Source organism: Bactrocera tryoni, chromosome 5 (genome assembly GCF_016617805.1).
Source record: "Bactrocera tryoni isolate S06 chromosome 5, CSIRO_BtryS06_freeze2, whole genome shotgun sequence".
Classification (NCBI taxonomy): domain Eukaryota; kingdom Metazoa; phylum Arthropoda; class Insecta; order Diptera; family Tephritidae; genus Bactrocera; species Bactrocera tryoni.
In genome coordinates, this window is record NC_052503.1 from 30,324,710 (window position 1) to 30,346,930 (window position 22,221).

The following is a 22,221-nucleotide window of genomic DNA, read 5'->3' on the forward strand; positions in this document are numbered from 1 at the left end:
GATGACGGTGTTCTGAATAGTCCGCTGAGTAGGCCGATTAAGTATGTTGACCATAAGTTGAGCAAAACGCACACAATAAATTCTTCACAGAACGTGAATTTTCGTAATAAAGTTGAACGATTTGTAAAAGTAGTTCAAACGCAAGTCTTTCCATGATGAAATGCTAAACAATACTGAACAAAAATAACATGACAGTTTGATACGACTCACACGTGATCTGTCAAAAAAGCCTAATGAAAAATTTACCTCTACTTGGATCACCCGTTATATAGCTGGAAAATCCCCCGACTGTAGTTAAAAAATATTAGGTTGTATTTTTTTATCGCTTATGCTGTTGACTCCTCTGTGTAATTATATAAACAAATTTCGCTAATCGTGTTCGTCGAACAAAGAAAGAAGGAAGCTAATTAAACGAGTGATTGATGGAGGGTGAGAGGTTTTAGTACAGGAATTCAAATATGTGCATGCTCGTAAGAAACAAGCATTTACACTACCATTCTAAAAAACAACGACAAGTGGTACCTGCTGTTTGCCAATTTATTGCCACTTTGATAAATTATGAAAGTGCCTCGACAATGATTGATTAATGCACATTAATTTGACCTTTCGTCATTCGTTCGTTCGGGCGTAGTCACGGCGCCCGTGTTGTGCAAGTGAAAACTATTGTGCATCGCATGGCGTAAATTTTTGCCAATCCTCCAGTTTGGTGCCGCACGGTGCCACTACGTTTTAATGCCGATCAAATTGTTTCACGTACGAGTACATTGTACATATGCAAGTAGCGAGGAAAAAGGAGAGCTTTGTGAACAACGATGACAAAGTCAGCTCAAAACTGCATTTCGTTACTCATTTCATTGTTGGTTGTAATTGATAATAATTGCACCAGACTGCAAGTGCATGTCTTCTCTACAACGAAGTATTTTTGATAAAGTGACACCCACTGGGTGCGCTGACCATGAAATGTTGGCATTATCATGAGTGACAGTAAGGTTTCTGAACGTGACCAATTTGGATTATATTAATAAATTCTCGGAAAAACTGTAATTTGAGTATACTCATGGTTTAAGTATTGTTGCCCAGTGGAATGTGTTTTTGTTATATAAAACGAAATATTATTAATTCACTAGAACAAAAATTTAAATTTTTTTGGAAAGCCATTTCAATTATGTGGTTCACTCAGCTCGATTTCATCCAAGTCCGTAGGAAAAATACGCTTAACATCGTGTTATAACGCAAGATATTGATGGTAACGGCATTTCCTGTTTTATTTCGAAAAAAATTAGGCCCGATGATGCCGACATTGGGATTTCCTGAACCACTCGGGTATTTGACTTACCCCAAAAACAACAATTTTGTTTTTTGGTGAAGCAATTGGCCAGAAATGACCCTCATCTGAGAAGATGATATTTCGATGAAAAAACTGTAGATATCGGAAAACTTTGTACCAAAGTAAAAAGTGACATGATTAAAAGGCAGGCCTTACTGAAAACACTGACAAAATTTGGCATAAATACGTAAACAAACAATGCCGCCAAAAGCTGTAAAAATACCGTCAACCTTATTAATAGACCTTTTCTAAGCATGAAATGACTTAACACGCTTTTATAGTAAAACTTTGTTACTACATTCTCATTCTTCGATCAAATGTTTCATTGTACTTCGTAAAATTATGACTCTGATTCGCTATAAATATGTAGTTTCAAAGAGGGGAAGTTTTCACTATCTACTACTGTACTTCAAGTATATACTGGGATGAGCAATGAACCAACATTTATGTTAGAATAAATACATAGTTCTGAAATGACTAGTCGATGTTTATATTCTGATGTTGGGACAGTAAAGGTGTTATCCGGACTTATGCCAGCCCAGCTAGATTTATACCAGCAACTCAGCTCCAAACACCAAAAATTATGTTCCGCTTTTGACAATTTATATGGATAGTTAGGGTCTGTTTAATGCGATTAGTGCGATAGTGATAAAATATCGGCGGTTCCGACAAATGAGCTGCGGTTTGAAGAGTAAAGGTCGTTTGCATAGGTTAGGTTAGGTTAGGTTAATCTGGTAGCCCAATAAGCCACGCATAGACCATTTCGATCCTTTGCGATACCAGATGGAGATCACTTGCTAAGTCCAAGAGGAGTAGTCACCATTTAGGACGCCTGCGCTTGACGCGAATTTTAACACATTCTGCGGTCTCACTGTCGAAACCTCCTCCAGTGTATCATACTGTGGAGACTCCAGATGCCTACAGCGTAGTCTTGCCAATGCGGGACAAGTGCACAAGAGATGCTCCATTGTTTCTCTACTGCCCTGCAGATCTGTCAGCCTCATCTTGCCCCTGAGTATCGCCATCAGTCAGTGACCAGTTAGTATTCCCATCATGCTCCTGCAGTCTCTTCTTCTATGCCCATGGAATGCTGTGTACTTCCGAACTACCGTTTTGCACATGACTTTTGCAGTTTTGCACCTAAGTAGCTCGTTCCATCGGGTTTCGATTTTCTTTACCATGCTTTTGCCGAGATCGTTCACTATTTCATTGCCCTCGATGCCTTTGTGGCCTCGCACCCAGTAGAAGTTAAGTTGCTTACTGCTGGCAACAATTTCCACTGCTACCCTGCTTTCCAAAACTCTTCTGGCCGATATGCGATACGAGGTTACAGCCTTGATTGCTGTTTGGTTGTCTGTAATTGCCTGCAGGTGATTTAGCGACCAGCCCCGCTGCTTTCGCAATAGCAAAGACCTCAGCCTGAAATACACTGCAGTGGTCCGACAACCTAAAAGGTTGCCTTATGCCTAACTCCGCACAGTATATTCTCGCAGCAACTCCATCATCCATTTTCGAATATAGATGTTTAGAGTGTTAGTCCTTTGCATAAATTTAGTTCAATACTTCGTAAGCTGAAGGTCTATTTTCTCTAAATAGAAACGGATGAATAGATGAATATGGTTAAATGGACACAGCTCATCACACTAGTCATTTGCGCATGGTGTGTGCGCATGATACCCGACTTTGGCTTCTGGAGGAGACAAACTTTATAGCAAACTAAATATACCCTGTTCATTGTATAACAACAGAGCTTTTACCCTGGAATCCGTTCATCAGCCACTCTCATACAGCCTTTAGCTGCGACCTTCAAGTCTAAACCTACTAACCATATTTTATTTTTAAATATCTAATAAATCCAAGAGAAATTTAAAATAAACGTTCAGCTTTTTCACCTTCAAAGCTCACAAATAAATCATGCATTCAGATTTTTATACCTTTCCTTGATTACTTATATAAGTGTACATGAAAAAAAACACGAGCACATAGTTTATTCCATGATGACCACGCTGACGAGCGTTGCAGGCGTCCCCTATAGTCATTGTGAATACCGTTTAAGCTTGTGGCACGTTGCACGTAAAATGCATTCAATTTAAGCGCAACTTGCTGCATGAGCAATGAGGCAACGTGTTTCCTGTGCTTATAAGCATTAAGCATTTACATAAGTGCACTTTTGTGTTGAGTTAAATGAATTGTGGCTATTATTGTTGTTGTTGGTTTTATTTTCCATCGAGTTTTGTCTTTGTCTGAATGTCAAGTTTGAGTTAAACTTATAATTTCCAGCGAGTTCTCGTTTGTAATACCGGAAGGTGTGCTTAATAATAAACTTAAGTGCTTTTGAGTGAGTAGTTCATGTAATTGCATTCATTCATGCGCTATCTATTGTCGTGATATCGCATATCGCAATATGTAATTGCAATTATTATTGCTCTTAATAAAATAATGTTGATGGATAATAATTTCTGAAGTGTCTGTTGGTCAAGCACAGCAAATGAAATTAATGAAAGTGCAAATATATGCGGATATTGAACAACTAAGTCTATACATAGAACCATATTATATACATTTTGTATGTATAAATATGTATATATAGTATGTGTTGTAGGATGGTTCTTTCAACTTTTTCAAAACTGAAGACTCGGTCTCACCGAAACTATAATACCCTTCACGGGTAAATTTTTTATAGCATAAAGGAGTATACAAAAATTGTATCTTGATTTCGATTCATCGGTGAGATTTGCAATGGCAGCTATATGAATAATGTTCAAATCTGAACAAATTGAACGAAGACAAATGAAGACTTGGACAATAATCTTCTTTTTTTACTGACGTAGAAAACGCTTACGGGGTTATATCCGAGTTAACAACAGCACGCCAGTCGTTTCTTCTTTGCGCTAAGTGTCGCCAACTGGAGATTCAAAGCGAAGCCAGGTCCTTCTCCACCTGGTGCTTCCAACGAAGTGGACGTCAATTCGGACAACATGACCTAGCCAGCGTAGCCGTAGTCTTTTAAATCGCCGATTACATCTTTCGCAGAACTTCTCTCTCGATAACTCGCAACGTCGACTCATCAGATGTTGTCATCGCCCATGCCTCTGCACCATATAACAGGACGGGAATAATGAGTGACTTATAGAGTTTTTGTTCGTCGAGAGAGGACTTTACCTCTCAATTGCCGACTTAGTCCGCAGTAGCACCTGTTAGCAAGAGATATTCTGCGTAGTATTTCGAAGCTGACGTTGTTGTTGGTATTAATGCTGGTTCCAAGATAAACGAAATTATCTACAACTTCGAAGTTATGACGCGAGTGCAACGACTGTTTGTTTGATGACAGGAGTTATTTCGTCTTGCCCTCGTTCACCACCAGACCGATTTGCTTCGCTGCCTTATCCATTCTGGAGAAAGCAGAACTAACTGCTCGGTTGTTAAGGCCAATGATATCAATATCATCACCTGTACACTCTTATAGAAGATTGTACCTTCTCTGCTTAGTTCTGCAGCTCGAATTACATTCTCCAGAAATAGGTTGAAGAAGTCACACGAAAGTGGTCGCCTTGTCTGAAACCTCGTTAGGTATCGAACGGCTCGGAGAGGTCCTTCTCGATCCTGACGGACCTTTTGGTGTTGCTCAACGTCAGCTTACACAGCCGTTTTAGTTTTGCGGGGATACCAAATTCAGACATCGCGGCATAAAGGCAGCTCCTTTTCGTGCTATCAAAGGCAGCTTTGAAATCGACGAAGAGGTGGTAAGTGTCGATTCTCTTTTCACGGGTCTTTTCAAAGATTTGGCGCAAGGTCAAAATCTTATCAGTTGTTGATTTGCCAGGTCTAAAGCCATACTGATAAGGTCCAATCAGTTTGTTGACGGTATGCTTTGATCTTTCACACAATACGCTCGATAGAACCTTATACGCGATGTCTTGAACAAATAATGGGCATAGCTAAATCGACTCAGCTCGTCCCATTTATCATTTATACATTGTGACAAAAAAGCACCCGGAAATTGCAATTAAATCCCCCGGGTAAATGATATTACCAAAGAAGGTATTTTCCTAGGTTGATGGGGCTGTCCCCTTAATTAATTGGTCACATATGAGCGCAATCTGTCAACCAGCAGCTTCTTAAGTTGGTACACCTCAAAGAATTTGTCTAAAATTTTGTCTTTCTACAAAACCTTCCATAATGGAAAAATCGTTGGCATGTGGTGTATTACATCTGGTGGGGATTACTTTGAAAGCGACAAAATAATTATTGCTGAATACAACTTGACCGATCAAAATGAAGATCAGATGAAGATGAGAAGATCTTTAGACCTTTCTATAGAAAAATGCACCGGTACAGATTATTATAGCTTCGAACTTAACTTTTCTCCTTCTTTGCAGTTATAATTGCTTAAATATGTCATATTTGTAGAGGGTATAAATATAAATGTATTAATATTTACAGACCATTCACAAATTGCTGCACTCACAAGGCATTCTGCTCATTTAATTAACTTTTCCCTCATTCACATACATATTTATGTTCATAGTCAACAACATTTACACACTTGTTTGGAATGCATACATACATACATGTACTCAGGCTTTGAAGCATACAGTTCAAAGTAAACTAACAGGACGATGTACATATGTACATAGCTACGCATTCATTCAAATCTCCAATTGTTTTCGTATTACACATACATATGTTTGTAAGCCCGTGCTTACAGTTAATTAATATGCACTGCACAGCACCATTACCTGGTCTACGTTTACATTTTCGTAAATTACACACCGAACAACTGCAATCACTGCAACTCGAACCAGCCTTCGTGGAAACTCAACAATCTGTGTATCTAATAACTGCAAGCTCGCAGGCACCTTACTGCCTTACTTTAAATTGTTGTTGGAAACTTACAGACATACTATACTTTGTATATGCACACGTGCGCATAGAATTGGAAGCAAAGGAATTAAGTCTGACCAAATGAGTCGGATTTCTCACACACGTACATACATGACCACATACAAATATACACGCCTGAATACGAGTAGAAATAAATGTAGCTGTGTTTATGGTAGTTAATAAACCGTAGGAAAACTACCTTCGTAAAACAATGAAGAACTTCAAAAACACGCTTAGTCCTAAAACCATAGAGGCGCCTACTACAGCACTCATACTTGTATTTATTCGATTTTAATTGCCTGTGTGTTGCATACAAATGCTTTCAGCTGTAAATTTTCATTAGAAGAAAACGTGCCATGCTCGTACGCTATGAGGCTTTGTACGAGAAGTGTGGCTCCTTCGTTTATTACTTTGCTCTTACTCGAACTCTCATACGTAGGTACTTAGAGTAAAGGCTCTTTGTAAACTTGTATATATGTTTATTAACTTGCAGATATTTATGTACATAGAAATTACCAGCAACCGAATACATGGCATATATGTATGTACATTTGAAGATTCGCTTGCAATTTTTAGATGTTAAACATATGAGACCAACAGTCTTGAATTGCTTGTGTTTGACCCCTCAGCTTTCTGTTGTAGTCATTGGCTGACAAAAAGGGATCTTACAAGTACAACTTATGTGTTTTCACATAGTTAAAACTCTCAAAGGGATAAGAAAGAAAATTTACTCGTCAAGTGCTTTCAAATCGTTTTACCTGTAAGCCAACTGAAATAATACTTCGAGAGTATTTGTGATCTAAGAATATTGCAGTAAAGTCCGTTAACCACCCACACGCCAAACGTATTTGAATATATGTAATTCTTCCAACTTTTCGATACCATATTAGTAGCAACAACAAGAAAACAAGTTAATTTTAGTTGAACTGAAGGTAGAATAGCCTTCACAAACAAGAACTTGAATTTGAAGTGTTAGTTTGTATGGCAGCTACATAGTATACTTATGCTGTAGAGTGGTTCGATCTGAATATTCGAAACTTGTAGCGTTATCTTAGATAATAATCTATGCTAAATTTCGTAAAGATATCTTGTGAAATTAAAAAGAATTCCATAAAAGGACTTGGTTTCGATCGATCAGCTTGTATGGATGTTCTATTATATATCGACGAACCAAACAAATTAGTAGCATTTTGGGAAGAAAAGGACGTCTGCAAATTTCAGATCGATATCTGAGATCAGATCATTAGTATATAGGTTAGTTTAGTCTGGGAGGCAAATAAGCCACGCATTGACCAGTTTTGGTCCTTTGCGAAACCAGATGAAGTTCAGTCGCTAGGTTTAAGAGCAATAGTCATCATTTAGGATGCCTGCGCTTGACGCGAATTTTAACAGACTCTGCGGCCTCACTATTTTTTTTTTTTTATAGTAGGAGGAAGCATCGAAAGCCGGAGTGCGGGACTTTAATCCACTAAACCTAACCTACTCCCAACTCAAGACTCTCTCACGGAACCACCAGATAAGGTATTACTATCGATACCTTCTCCAGTGTATTATACCGTCGGTACCCCAGATGCTTACAGCGTAGTCTTACCAATGCGGGACAAGTGCACAAGAGATGCTCCATTATTTTAGGTTTCCCTCGTATATACAGACTTGTGCAATATTTTTTGAAATTATACAAGTATATTCTCATTTTGTTCCAATACCTTTGCAAACTTTCGGGAAAGAAAATGATTCCACGCTCATAAAATTCATTGGCGGCAAAAAACATGTTCAAGTGGTTTTTGGCGTCCTGATTTGTGGTGAAGGTTCACCATACAAACAATTTTGCAAAGACTGGAACAAGTAATAGTCCGAAGGTGCCAAGTCTGGGGAATAAAGTTGGTGTGGTAACACATCCAATTCAAATTGCAAAAGCTTTTGGCGAGTCATCAAACTTATATGAGGTCTCGCATTAATTTGACGGGCACCTTTTCTATTGATAAATTCTGGCCTGTTCTGTTTGAGTGCATCACTAAATTCGTCTAGCTGATCACAATACACTTAAGAACTAATCGTAGTATTGTCGAGCAAAAGCTGAAATAAATGATATCTTTGAAAATCCACCAAACAGAAAAAATAAGCTTTTTTGGTGACTATCGGCCTTCGATGGCTTCAGCTGGTTCATCCTTTTTTAGGCCCCGATCTCTTGCGCTTGACATTTTTGTAAGCAGCCCACATTTCGTCGTCAGTAACAACGCGCTTTAAAAATGAATTGATGTTTGGTGTTTGCTCAGAAAATCACAGTCGTCAATGTGAGACGAAACAAATTTCGTTCTATAAGAAAACGCGGAACCCATATGTCAATTTTCGAAATTAATCCTAGACGCTTCATTTGCTTGTGAACGGTCGTGTTAGACAAATTTAATCTTTCAGCAATCTCTCGATTTGTTATTCGGTGATTTGCATCGATCAACGGCTTTATTTTACCCCATCGACAAACCAATTTTGGCATTAGCGTTCGGTCAATACATCTTCTCCATACACATTTTTACCCTTTTGATAGTGAAATATGCCGAAAATCTTCGATAGTGAACCAAACAAAATCTATTCCGAAAAATTCAAGAAAATTTTTTTACCAACAAGCCTTACTACGAGGATTGACAATTACGTAATGAGACTGATTTTATTGCCGCGCTTGTGGTAAACCTATGACCTTGAAATTTCCTTTCTCTTTTTCCGGCATCCCTCCCTCTCCATTGATATATGTACCATCGCTCTAGCTTGCTTAGTTCGCCTGCTGCGTCAAGTTGAGTAGACGTGTGTTTGTAGTGCTCGTCACGAAAAGGAAAAACGAAATCAAGAGCAACGCGTCGCGATAAAATTTTGCGCCAGATTGGGCGAAACAGCTTCGGAAACGCATAACCCTATGCATGGATGATTCGTCCTCTCACTTTAGCTCGCCTTCAAACGGATGTTTCTTGGGTACCCTGAGGATACTTGGTCTATGGCCGGAAGTCGTGAGCTGTTTGAGCCATATGTAAAGGAAACGTTTCTGGCCACTCCCAAGTGAATGGCACCCAGTACACTTTCCTCACATGCGTGAACTTCTACACGTGGCTCCATTCTCCTAAACAAGAAAGCGATTAAGTGGGAAGCTTGCTGCGAAAAACTTCAATAAGATCAGCCGCTGTCATCAAACGAAATTACTTAGTGAACGAAACAATATTATAGTAATTTCGAATGGGTCGATAGTTAAAATTAATTGTCTTAAGAAAAGTAATAATGCAAATGGGTCTAAAGGTATCGATAAAATATCGATTCCTCGGTAACTGAAAAAAATCCAGCTTACTATATTATATATAGCATATATTTAGATAAATATAATCGATATTTTAATATGAAGCTTATTAGTTGATTCACACTTAATTAAATCTTCATTTGTTTTTTTTTCAGGTTAAGAAAACATGTGGCACACCTAAACTATTACCCTCCCTCACTAAAGACAGCGAGCCACGCCCCCAAACTACACACAACATTAAATGGGCCTCACCACCAGACACGGAAATTCTACGCTTCCAATCTACAATCGATAAATCCAAAGAATTCTACGCGAACATAGTCCACAAGTGAGTAACGTTGTCTCTATTAAATTTACAGTTACATATTAAATTTATTTGCACAATTATTTATTATTTGCTTAACATTTTTGCAAACATTACATTTACTCTCACGGATCAGGGATTTCTTTCACATTGGTGCGAAATTTAATTTCTCACACGAACTATTTTATAATTTACATTACGAATCTTGCGCAGAGCGTCACGCAAGACGGTATAGTAGAGGGGTGCTAAAATAGCCGCACTGAAGAAGACGAAGTTGCAGAACATCTCCTTGTTCGACATGGTCAGACAGGGCTGCAATTGAGAATGATAATTGTATAGAGAGCACCGTTAGTTGTAACCAAAAAACGAAAGCAACACTTACCACTTTCACGGGTGGTAATGGTTTGGGCCGAAACACATCGTGTATAGTATCTCGGGCACTAAGAACAAAGGTTGTTAACATTTGGGCTTTAGGATTTTGTGCTTCTTTGGGAATTTCGACGACGATAATAATTCTATTAGAAATGGGAATATAAAAATAATTTGTTGCAGAAAATTATTACAAACCTTAAATGACAATAACGAAAATTTTTGAAAACCTTAAACTTCATTTTCACTTTTTTCCTTTTCTACTTTTCGCTTTCATTCTACAGTGTGTGTGAAGATGATGACATACAACGAAATGATCACAACTGCTGGACAGGCGATCGTGTTGGCGACTACACGCAATTGGTCATGGCACAGGGTGTCGATACGCAACGTTATAATCCCGAGGTGCCGTTGGAGGTAAATTCGCAGTCAACGAAATTGAACGAGTTGGTGGACAAATTGATCAAAGTGCGCAAAAATATTGGTGCAGCGGTAAGTGATTAACTGTTTTAGTTAACTAAGTATTGTTTAAAATTCTTAAAACTAATCGAGCTAGATATAAAGCGTGATCTATTTCGAGGTTCGCTATTTTTTTAAAGAAAGAACACAGATACTTCAAATATAATGGGGAAAGTTTATTATCATTCGAAAGAACATTTTTTGGCATTTATTTTTCGAACATTATAACTTTCAAATGTTGGCCACTGCTACATCTCAGATGGTCTTTCCGAAGGAACCTGAATTTCGTTGACTTATTCGAGCATTTCCACTGGTAACTGACGAAGGACACACGCGATGTTTTGCTTCAAGACCTTAATCGAACCGGCTTTGTCCGTATAGACCTTAGACTTTACATATCTCAACAGGAAAAAGTCTGACGATGTAACATTACACGAACTTGGTGGCCAATCGACCGGACTAAAACATGAAATTATCTGCTCACCGTACTCTTCTCTCAATAAATCCATTGATTGATGCGATGTGAAGGAAGTGGCGCCGTCTTGTTGAAACCAAATGTCACCGAGATCGCGAGCTTCAATTTCAGGCATCAAATAGTCGGTTATCAAAGCCCGATGATTCCACTTGAATCTCTTCAGGTTGCTCTTCGTCCCAAATGCAACACTTTTGCTATTTTACATATTAATTGAGCCAGAAATGGATGAGGCCCATTTGGCAGGAAAACGTCAGATCTTTCTGGAATTTTTCAAGAGCCCATAGAGCGAAGCGATGTCACTTTGGAAAGTCAAACGGTTATAGTTCTTGTACAAGCTATATTTTGTACGCTTTCAATCTAAGATCTCGACATAAAATGCGCCAAGTAGTTCCATACGTCAGTCCGAATTACTGCGAACGGCGCCGAATCGACTCCCTACGGTCTTCGTATACACTCTCAGCTACGGCTGCTATATTTTTTTCATTACGTGGTGGACGTGATCTATTCAATCGAATATTATCGAATAATATCCAATAATGTTTGCTGGGTCTCAAGATGGGTGATAGTGTTGTGAATAGTTGCTAAGTAAGCCGATTATTTTGATCATAAGTTGAACGGATTCACGTAAAACATATTCTTTACAGAACGTGAATTTTTGTAATAAAGTTGAACTATTTATACGAGTAAACGTAGATCAAGCTTAAGTCTTTCATTCCATCAAACAATACTGAACGAAAATAACATCAACCCATCTAAAATCGGTCGAGGTCAAACCAGATAGAAGACCTTTAATGTCTATCGCTGACTTTATATAAAAAATATCCACGAATCTGTGGGATATATCCACAATCCAGAAGATTTTTCTTGATAACAATCTTTCTTTTATGTCAAATATGGTCGGTTTAGTACTTGCCTACAACCCCAAATACTTAACATCAGGCTTTTGGAACTTCCGGATGACTTTACACGGTATATATCGGTCAATATTTTGAATGTATACTTTGAATATGTAAAGAACCTCAAGAAAATGACGTGAACATATTCTCATAGAAATTTTGTAATTTAGTGTAGAGTATAAAATCGGCTGCGTCCGAACTTAGCCCTTCCTTTCTTATTTAATAATATTTCAAATTTAAATTTTAACTAAATAAATATATATAAATAATATTTAAAATAACTTAGGTACCTTCCACTCCACGTACATACTCGGACATACAAAGCGATATGGCGCGTCACGACGAGGAGGGCTCCGGTCACATGCCCGACGACATGGACGATGAGGAGTATGGCAATCAGAATGGCTCCGGTGACGGCTCTGGCGATGGTAAGTTCAATTTTGTTTTCAGCAAGCAAGAACGATTTCGGTACTCACTTTTTACCACTTTTTACTTATTCATTTACCTTAAGGTGCCACCTCATCGCCCTTCGATCCATTGGGCCCAACCGAGATCACCAACAACGACATACAGCCACGTCAAGAGAATGCGGCGACGTGTCACAGCGGCCTTGGCAAACTGCTTGCCACCGCAGTACTACTAGTCCCGCTTGCAAGCTTTTTGCTGAGCAGCAGCTAAATTAGAGCAGCCAAGAGCGCTCGGTAAGCAATCAGCAGGCAGCAATAATTATATATGGAGCATGCAAACGGAAAGTTGTTTCACTTTAGTAATACTATAAATAACAATTAATTTATATAAACGAAGTAGGCGAAGAGGAAATGGAAATAATAATAATTAAAAACAAAAAGAAGCATATACATATATAAGTATATGTATGTATACATATTTATAAAAATTGAAAACTAGTGTGTTGAAACATACATACACACATTATGTGCAAATGAGCCTCTTGAAATTGATATGTTTATATATATATACATATATATATAAACATATGTATATAGGGTGCAACTCTTTGAAACTTTAGCGTATACCAATAAATATACATATACATATATACATGTATGTAGCAAGCACCTATGCCACATAAACATACCGCAGTTTGTATGTAAATGCTATTATGTAAAATGTACAGCCGCTTAACGGCAAACAAAAGTAAATGATAAGCATTTGTCTCAAAATCTAGTGGGTAATACTCGTAGTAGCACACTTTCAGGCGCACAAAACAGTAACTATGCAATGCCAGCATTGTTAGCGAATTTATAATGTTAAAAATACATACATATGTATATTTGAAATATATATATAATGAAGCGCTTCATTTCGAGCTTTAATAGTAGTTTGTAGCTGTGAACAAACTTGTGAAAGTGTAAACGAAAAAAGGAGCTAAAACAAACGAGCACAATTTCGAAAATAACTTTTGAAAAAAGAACAAGAAATAGTTTTTCTGTTTATTTTGAGTATGGAAAAAGTAGCATAAAATTTTAGTACTCAAACTAAAACAAAAAACAAAAATGTTAAGGGATATTCAGTTAAAAAAACTGTGCAAATATATAAAAATTGTATAAAAACTGTTATGTTTAAAAAATCGAGCCGTATATACGATTTTCAGAAATAATGTGCTGCAACTGTTATTATATATTATTTTAAAATATTCGTAAAATTTGTGTAATAAAATAAACGATTTATTTAATGTAAGAATGTGTGTTTCTTAGGTGTTTAAATTACAATTTTGAATATAACTTTTATTTGTGAACAAGCAAATGTAACAATTGAAAAAATATACTAAATATCAATGGACGATGCATGTGTGTTACAAAAATATGTGAAAAATACAAATCGTTTTGAATTTCAAATCTTTTTTTATTTTATTTAATACATAAATATGTGAAAAATACAAATCGTTTTGATTTTTAAATATTTTTTACCATTTAATTTAATAGAAATACAGAAAAAATATTAGCATTTGAAAGCTACTATAGTCAAAACAAGTAAAAAGTTAAAATATCATCGATATTTTATTATATTTTTATAATTTATCAAAAACTCAAACCCATTTTTTTTAATTTTTTTTATTTTTTTATATTTTTTTTTAATTTTATTAAATTTTTTGTTCAACTTGTTTTTAATATTTTATGTTTATTTATTTTTTATGCAACTTTTAAGTTAAATTTTTATGTTTATTTAATTATTTGTTTAAATCTTTTTATAATTTCTGTCATATTTTTTTATTTAATTTTTTCTTAAAACATACATACATAAATGTAAACTATTAAAAAAATATATTTGCAGTAATTTTCTTTTTACTTAACAAGAGTAATAAAAAAATATTTAAAATCGATCTTTTATTTGAAGTCTACTTTGGATACTAATAATGTTAAATTTATAACAAAGTAGTAAATCAGGAATGTTATTTAAAATTAAATTTTAAAAATATATTTTTTTAGCAAATAATATTTAAAATAGTTCTCTTACTTTAAATCTGCTTTGGACAAGAATAATGTTTCATTTAAAACAAAGTAAATCATAAATAATATTTAAAATAAATTAAAAAAAAAAAAATTTGTTGAAATATTATAAAAAAAATTCTATTTGTAAAAAATTTAATTGAAATTGTGAAAAAAATAATTTAATTACAACAATTTTTAATTGATGTTTTTTTTTTAGTAATAATAATTTTTCATTTAATGTTTTTAATTATAATAATTTTGAATTTTTTTCTTTTTTATTATTTCATAAAGCAGCTGTAGATATAAAGATATATAAAAAATCTAAAAATTATAATTTTTCTTGTTTAAAAATATATTAAGTTTTTTTTATCTGCTAAGTGCGATTTTTCATTTAATCAAAACTTTTTTTTATAAATTTGCAAGTATATTTCATACAGTTATGTTTTAAAGTGTCACTATTTCTTGGTTTAAAAATTCGATGTAATGTTTGTTTCATGACTTTTTATTACTATAAATGTAATAAATATAATATGTTTTAGTTATAAAAATATATAAAGTTAAATAAAATTAAATTACTTTTAAAACCATGTTTTTTCTTGAAATTTTTTAATCAATAACTTGTTTATAACTTAATTTTAATTTTATTTGAAGCTTGTATTAGAATTTACTGTGTTACTGTAGAACTTGCCTAACTCGAATCACAATAATCCATAAAAAAACATCGAATTAGAGAGAGTTCGAGTTATTGGAAGGAAATTGTATGAAATTCGACTTCTATTGAGGATTACAGAGTTCGAGTTGTGGAGAACATCGAATTATAGAAATTCGAGTTATGGACGTTTAATATTTTTTTATATTTGAATTTTTTTTCCTCAGTTACTTTTTTATTCAGTAACTTTATAATGCTTTAATTTTAATTTTATTTAAATTATCTAAGATGTATGTAGTATGTATGTATTATGTTATTTTAATTTTTCTTTAATGATTATTTGATTTTTTATTTTTTTTATTATTTTTTTTATATTTTATTTGTTTATATTTAATATTTAGTTTTATATATTTGCTCATTTTTATTATATTTAAATAATTTTCAACAGTTTCAATAATTAAACAAATATAATATACATTTTTTAAATGGCAAATAATTATAAATATAAATTAAACTTTTTATATTCATCTCTTTTTTTAATTATTACTTTTATTTTTTTTATTAATTATTATTTTTTATTATTCGTTTTGTTTTTTATTATTTTTGTATTAAATTGATTAATTAAAAAAAATTTTGTCAATTTTTAAATGGCAAATAATTATAAATAAAAATTAAAATATTTTGTAGTCATCTCTTTTTTATATTTATAATTTTTAGTTTTTTTATAAATTATTATTTTAATTTTTTATAATTTTTATTAATTGAAAATTGTAAAAATATTGCTGATGTATTTTTTTAAGTTGTCAAGCATGTTTAGTTTTTGTTTTTTGTTTCCAAAATTTGTCTTTTGAAGCCGAAAAAATAATATAAAAAATATTTACAAAGTGCCAAATCCGAAATATCCATAAATTTTTTTTCTGTTTTTCTTTTTTTTGCAATTATTGCACTATATGCAACTAGCCTATAAATGCTAATATTTTTTCACATAAACTGCTCAAAACATAAAAAGAAACTTATTATTATTTATAAAACAGTATTTAAGCACGACAACAAAATGAACAGTTACATTTTTATAGGCAATTTAATCTTTATACAACCTTAGATTCATATATACATATAACGCTAATACTCTTACTTGCACAGGCTTACATACAAACAATAATAAAAATAATGAACTTGAAGGTGCCATGGAATAAAAGTCAAGGAATCTATTTTCCACGCATACATGTACTCTTTTGCTAGCATAGACTGTCACAAAAAAATTTTATTTTACAATTTCTGTACTATTTTAGAATAAAAGCGCTCAATTTGCAATGATTTCCACAGTGTCGACTTATTTGTGTTCAAAAAAATACTCAAAGCTCAAACAAAAGCGATTTGCTCTCATGCATGTAAGCACATACATACACACATACATATGTAAACATGTATGTATATATACATACGTGTCTCCGACTGTCCAGCATGCTCAATGTAACAATTTTATATAATTTTCACTTTAAACGCTTTTGCAAGCCAAAGTCGTGAACGATCAACGGGGCTTACTGAATGCCTACGGAATTAAAACAAAAAAATCATAAACATTTCTTCCAAAAATTAAGGATGAGAAGCGATGAATGGAGAATTGAATATTATTACACAAAATTTGTATACGAATTGCACTAACAACAAACACAACTACACTGAATTTAACTATGGTAAATATGGGTGCGTTGTAGGTGTTAGAAGTATTAGCTTAAGCCTCTAAGCCTCGAACTCATACCATAAGTAAATATTTATTGAGACTAAATCACATATGTAATTTACTATGTAATCTGCCTTCTTAAGTGTTGAGGTGTAAAATTGAAAAAATGAAAACGCACAGCGAAACTTTGCATGTTGTAAAAATTAGTGGAAAATACTAAAAAAAATACAACAATAATAAAAATATAAAATAATTAAATGGTGAAACAGGCTCACAAACAGTGTTCAAATGAAATTGTTCCTTTTGTGTGGTGTACTGAACGAAAATAGACTTGTGTAATACGTAAATACATTTAATGGAAAAGAGATGCCAACAAAAAAGAACAAACACACACAAATAGGCTTAAATAATACAAAGCTTGCGCACATAAATAGTGTAGTTGGGAAATTTTGAAATTTTTGTATTAGAAAACGTTGTAAACAGTTAGTAAAGTAATTGAAATGCACATTCTTATATACAAAAAAAAACAAAACTACAAAAAAAATTTCAATAAATAATATACACTACAAAAGAACAATTGCGACGTTGGAAACGAAACTGAAAACTGAAATTACTTTATGACAACAAAGGTGAAATAAAAATTATAAAATAATTAATTAAAAATGATAAAAAAATACAAAAATAGCAATATTTTTGTTTCTTTTACTACAAAAACGACCAAACAAAGTTAAGCAAGCTTAAAAATATAAATAAAATAAAAATTATAAAAAAATCAAATGATTAATTTTTGATCTGAAAAAAGCTATTTTTTCTCTTTTAATAAGAAAAACACACGCTACTAAAAATTTGATCGCAGCTGTATATACATACATAATAAAAATTATAAAAAATTGCAAAAATAAAATAATTAAGTTTTTTCTGATTTTTTTTTCCTTTTGCTATAAAAATAATACAATAAAAATTATAAATAAAAAAAAAAACAAAAATAAAAGTATTAATTTTCGATCTGAAAAACAACTTAAATTTCTCTAAAAAAAAACTATTTTTTCTCTTTTGCTACAAAAAATTAAAAAAAAAAATAGTTTCGCAAGCTTAAAATATTTATATTTTTGTTAACATTTTATAAAATTATAAAATCTTTAATTCAAAGAAAAATGTAAAAAAGCAAACTATTTTTGACGCACATATAATATGCAAATTTGGTTACAATTGTGAAGAACTATGACACTTTCTATTGAGAAAAAATGCTAAAACATAAAAATTAAGAAATTTATTATTGAAGAAATTGCTAAAACATAATTTTTCAATAAAAAGTTTCTTCATTTTATTTCTTTATATATGTATTTTAAAAATGCTAAAACATATTCGCTGCAAAAGAGGAGGTATTGCGATGCTGCAACAAAACTGAAATTACTTTATGAAAACAAAACTTAACGAATATTAAAAAATTAAATAAATGAAAATTAGAATAAAAATTGTTAAAAATACATAATTGCAATTATTAAATTTTTTTATTCCAGAATAAAAAAATTAGATTTCAAAAAAAAATTCCAAAATTAAAAAAAATTAAAAAAAAATTCAAAAATACAAAATTATTTTTTAAACAAAAATCCAAAATTTTTTCAGATAAAATTAAATTCAAAATTTTTTTCCAAAAACAATAAAATAATGTAATAAAACTTACAATATTCTATACTTTTGTGAAGATTTTAAAGAAATAAAATATTTATAATTAGAAAATAAAAATGAAAAAAACGCATCAAAAACCAGACAAAATTTTTAAAATTTTAATTTTAAATAAATTGAGCTGTAAAAAAATGCAAATAATAATTTAATATTTTTTTTTGCAGCTAATAAATTTTATATTTTCTCTAAAACCAAAACGGATTAAACAAATATATCAATACAACCAGTCTTACAATATTCGATATATTCGTTAAAATAAAAAAATATATTATTTTTAATTAAAAAATAAAAAAAAAGAAGAATGAAGAAAGGCTTCAAAACAATTTATAAAAATTTAATTTTAAATAAATAAATAAAAAAACAGTTTATCTCTTTTCTAAAAAATGCAATTAAAGAAGTTTAGCACTGTGACCAAACATAAATATTCTATATTTTAAAGTTTTGGAGAAATAAAATATTTTTTACTAAAAAATTATACTTTATATAAAAAGTGGAAATTAAAAAAATTAGCCAATCTATAAAAGTTTCTAATATTTTTGTTAAAAATTTGCAAAGAAAACTTTTTACGATGAAAAAATGCAAAAAATAATATGACAATGCATCAAAACCGTGTCAAAACTTAAAAAATTCACATTTTTTGTTGAAATTTTCTTAAATAAAAAAATATTTTCTTTAAAAATTAATTTTTTAAAAATTTTCTTACATAAAAACTATTTTCTTTAAAAAATTAATTTTTAAAATTTTCTTAAATAAAAAAATATTTTCTTTAAAAATTAATTTGTAACAATTTTTTTAAATAAAAAAAATATTTTCTTTAGCAATAACTAAAATATTCAAACACGGCAAGGTCTCAAAATTGCTTCAAAAAGCAATGAAAAATTATTTAGTTGAAGAAACACACATTAGCGGTAATATTATAAACATAAGCTGATAAAAAAATTAATGGAATTAAGCTTTTAAAAGTATGTAATACACAAATATAAACAATAAGCAATGCAAATGTAAAAACAAAAAATAAATACGTGTAAACTAAGCATAAGCACGCAACTTACTTGCATGAATTTCGCGCAAAACTATGCTAAATATTATTAACTATGAACTATCTATATATAATACAAATGTATGTATGTACATTTAGTATATGTACATGTTTTGCGAATGATAAGCACAATTAGTTATATATAATTATTATATATGTTTAAATAGTAAACACTAATTAACATTAAATATATGCAAACAATATAAATAACAACTGTTAGGTTAGTGAAAGGCTCACTGTGTAGTTATAAAAAAAAATAATAATAATTTTGGAAAAAAAAATTAATCAAATAAATAATATTTGAAAAAAGATTAAAATATAAAAAAATAAAATAAATTGAAAAAAATAATAATAAAAAAAAGATACCTATTAAAAAGAATAATTAATTAAAATAATAAAAAAAAACAAAAAATAAATAATAAATAATAAAATATAACACAGTTTATTATATAAATTAATATATTTACTTGTACCATAATTTAAACGTACGAAAAATAATAAAAAACGATAAAAATAAAAAAAATAAAAAAATATTGTGACGATTGTAGCAAAGAAAACGTACTAATTTAGTTAGTAGCAAATTAACAATTAGTGTTTAGTAATTGTAATAAAAAATATATAAATACTATAACGTTTTGTTTTTTTTTTAAGTGAACAATTTGGTGTTAACATGTACATATATACATACATATTTACATTTACGAGCTTTTGTTCAATAGTAATAACGGTATACCTTTTTTCCACTAATGCTTTTATATGTATGGTACATACATACATATGTACATATACAAAAATCCGTTCTTGCATATGCATGCAACTCGTTAATCGTAGATTCTCAAGCAATAATTCCTTTATTTTATTGACGTGTTGATCATCAGTAGATGTTGATGGCCGTACATGGTCGCGGTTCGTCGTCAACGCGTTCTCGACCCTCTGTGAATACTCCAACGGCAGTAAAAATCTGATTGCGCACACAAAATTTAATAAAACATCTTTGTTGAATAATTTCACGCATCGGCCTCTACCAATGACGTGATTTTAACAGCTCTTGGTGACCATCTTTGCTTACGGCTTTTTGTCAAACTTTGTTAGTGTGTTCAGCAAGGTTTGCCATTTCATGATGTGACGTTTCACTTCGGTCCAACGTCAACAAACAAAATTATCGCTTTGCATGCCCAACAATTTACCGTTTGGTGCGGATTCATTGAGCCATATTTCTTTCGAAATGAATAAGCATCAATAGCAATGTTGACGTACTTATTTTTCCGAAATTTGATGAAACGGAAGCGGAAGATCACTATTTCCAACAAGATGGTACGCCGCCTCATGTTTCACATCTAAACCTGAACACATTGAGTTCAAAGTTTAGTTTTGAGATATGGCAAAATCAAATGGAGGACAAGATCATGCGATTTAACGACTCTAGGTTTTTTTCTGTGTGGGCCAGCAATGCTCAAAAAGATCGGAGACAACATTCAGCGAACTATGCCGAAATTCCAACCGAATTGCTGCACCGGATTATGGAAAATTGACATAAACGCGTGGAGACATGCAAACGGGGACGTCGCCATTTGGCCGATATTTTTTTTTTCAAATTATAAATGATATAAAATGTTATAAAATACAGAACTGGACAGCTAAAAAGCATTTAACTCTTCACTAAATAATTTTGCTAAATTTGTTGAGGTTAGATAAAAGGCCGGATATATGTAAATTAAGGTTATTTTCGGTAACGGGGATGCTATTATAGCGTTAGCGGCATTGACTTAGCCGTACATAATGTAAATTGTTGTTAGTTTACTAGCATAAAATCTTTCTCCTCGGTATAACTGTTGTGGTTAGAGTTATTGGCCGCTCATAAATTACCGTCCGTTTTGGATAGATGCAGCTGTCATGGTGAAAGCAATTACTAGGTCCCTATATTGATTCGTGGTCAGTTGTCTACTCAAATATGGATTCTGCAAATCTTACGAATGCTATTGTTGCAAGTCAAACGGCTGTTTCCTAACGAATCTTTTTCTTAGCTCTTTTTCAAAATTTGGAGTATACTTGTATAATATGAATACTTGGTTCAATAAGAGAACAATCAGTAATTTTAGTATAGTTCGACATTTCAAATATCATACGCTGGATAGGACCGACATTTGAAGCAAGAAGCTGCTAAGTCTTTTTACTTTTTGTAGTCTACAACTCATTTAAACTTTTTCTACGAAATTACCGCAAAGCGCACTATTTTACTAACTTTGCATGTGATTAATAACTTTTTCTTTTTACACATAAACACAAGTACATACATACATGCAAATATTTATGTAATATAAATGAATAATTTGTAATTATATAAAAGTAATAGAAAAACAATTCAGAAAAAGCAAGCATAACATTAAAATCAACTCTACAAATATGGTACATAGATATAATGCGCATAAATTCAATGTTTAACTGTAGATTATTGAACAGATGATTAAAAAAGGAATAAACAATAGCATATAAATACATGAATATGTAAAATACCCGCACAAATATGTTGAGGAAAAGATATGTTGGTAATTTTGTACCGTGAAAGTACTACGCCTAAAGCTATGTTATAAAAATAATGTTTGGCAGAAGGACTCAGTTTCAATTAATAATTATTAAAAATATAATTTCTATTGTTTCTTTAAGATTGTATGTATGAAGTTTTTGTAAAATGTACTGCAATCAATAAAATATATTTTAA

The 22,221-nt window shown here is 31.9% G+C and overlaps 1 protein-coding gene across 4 annotated transcripts in view; it reads left to right on the forward strand.

Moving 5' to 3' along the window:
* Positions 1 to 12,845, forward strand: part of LOC120778051 (division abnormally delayed protein) — a 508,824-nt gene extending 495,979 nt beyond the window's left edge. For 3 of the 4 annotated variants that reach the window (XM_040109728.1, XM_040109730.1, XM_040109731.1), the window contains exons 7-10: positions 9,647 to 9,819; positions 10,449 to 10,656; positions 12,281 to 12,422; positions 12,506 to 12,672. In XM_040109728.1, coding sequence (XP_039965662.1) covers positions 9,647 to 9,819; positions 10,449 to 10,656; positions 12,281 to 12,422; positions 12,506 to 12,672 — 690 coding nt within the window. Of the gene's footprint in view, positions 1 to 9,646; positions 9,820 to 10,448; positions 10,657 to 12,280; positions 12,423 to 12,505 lie in introns of all 4 variants that reach the window. The other variant, XM_040109729.1, reaches the window with a different exon arrangement.
* The last annotated feature ends 9,376 nt before the right edge of the window (positions 12,846 to 22,221 follow it).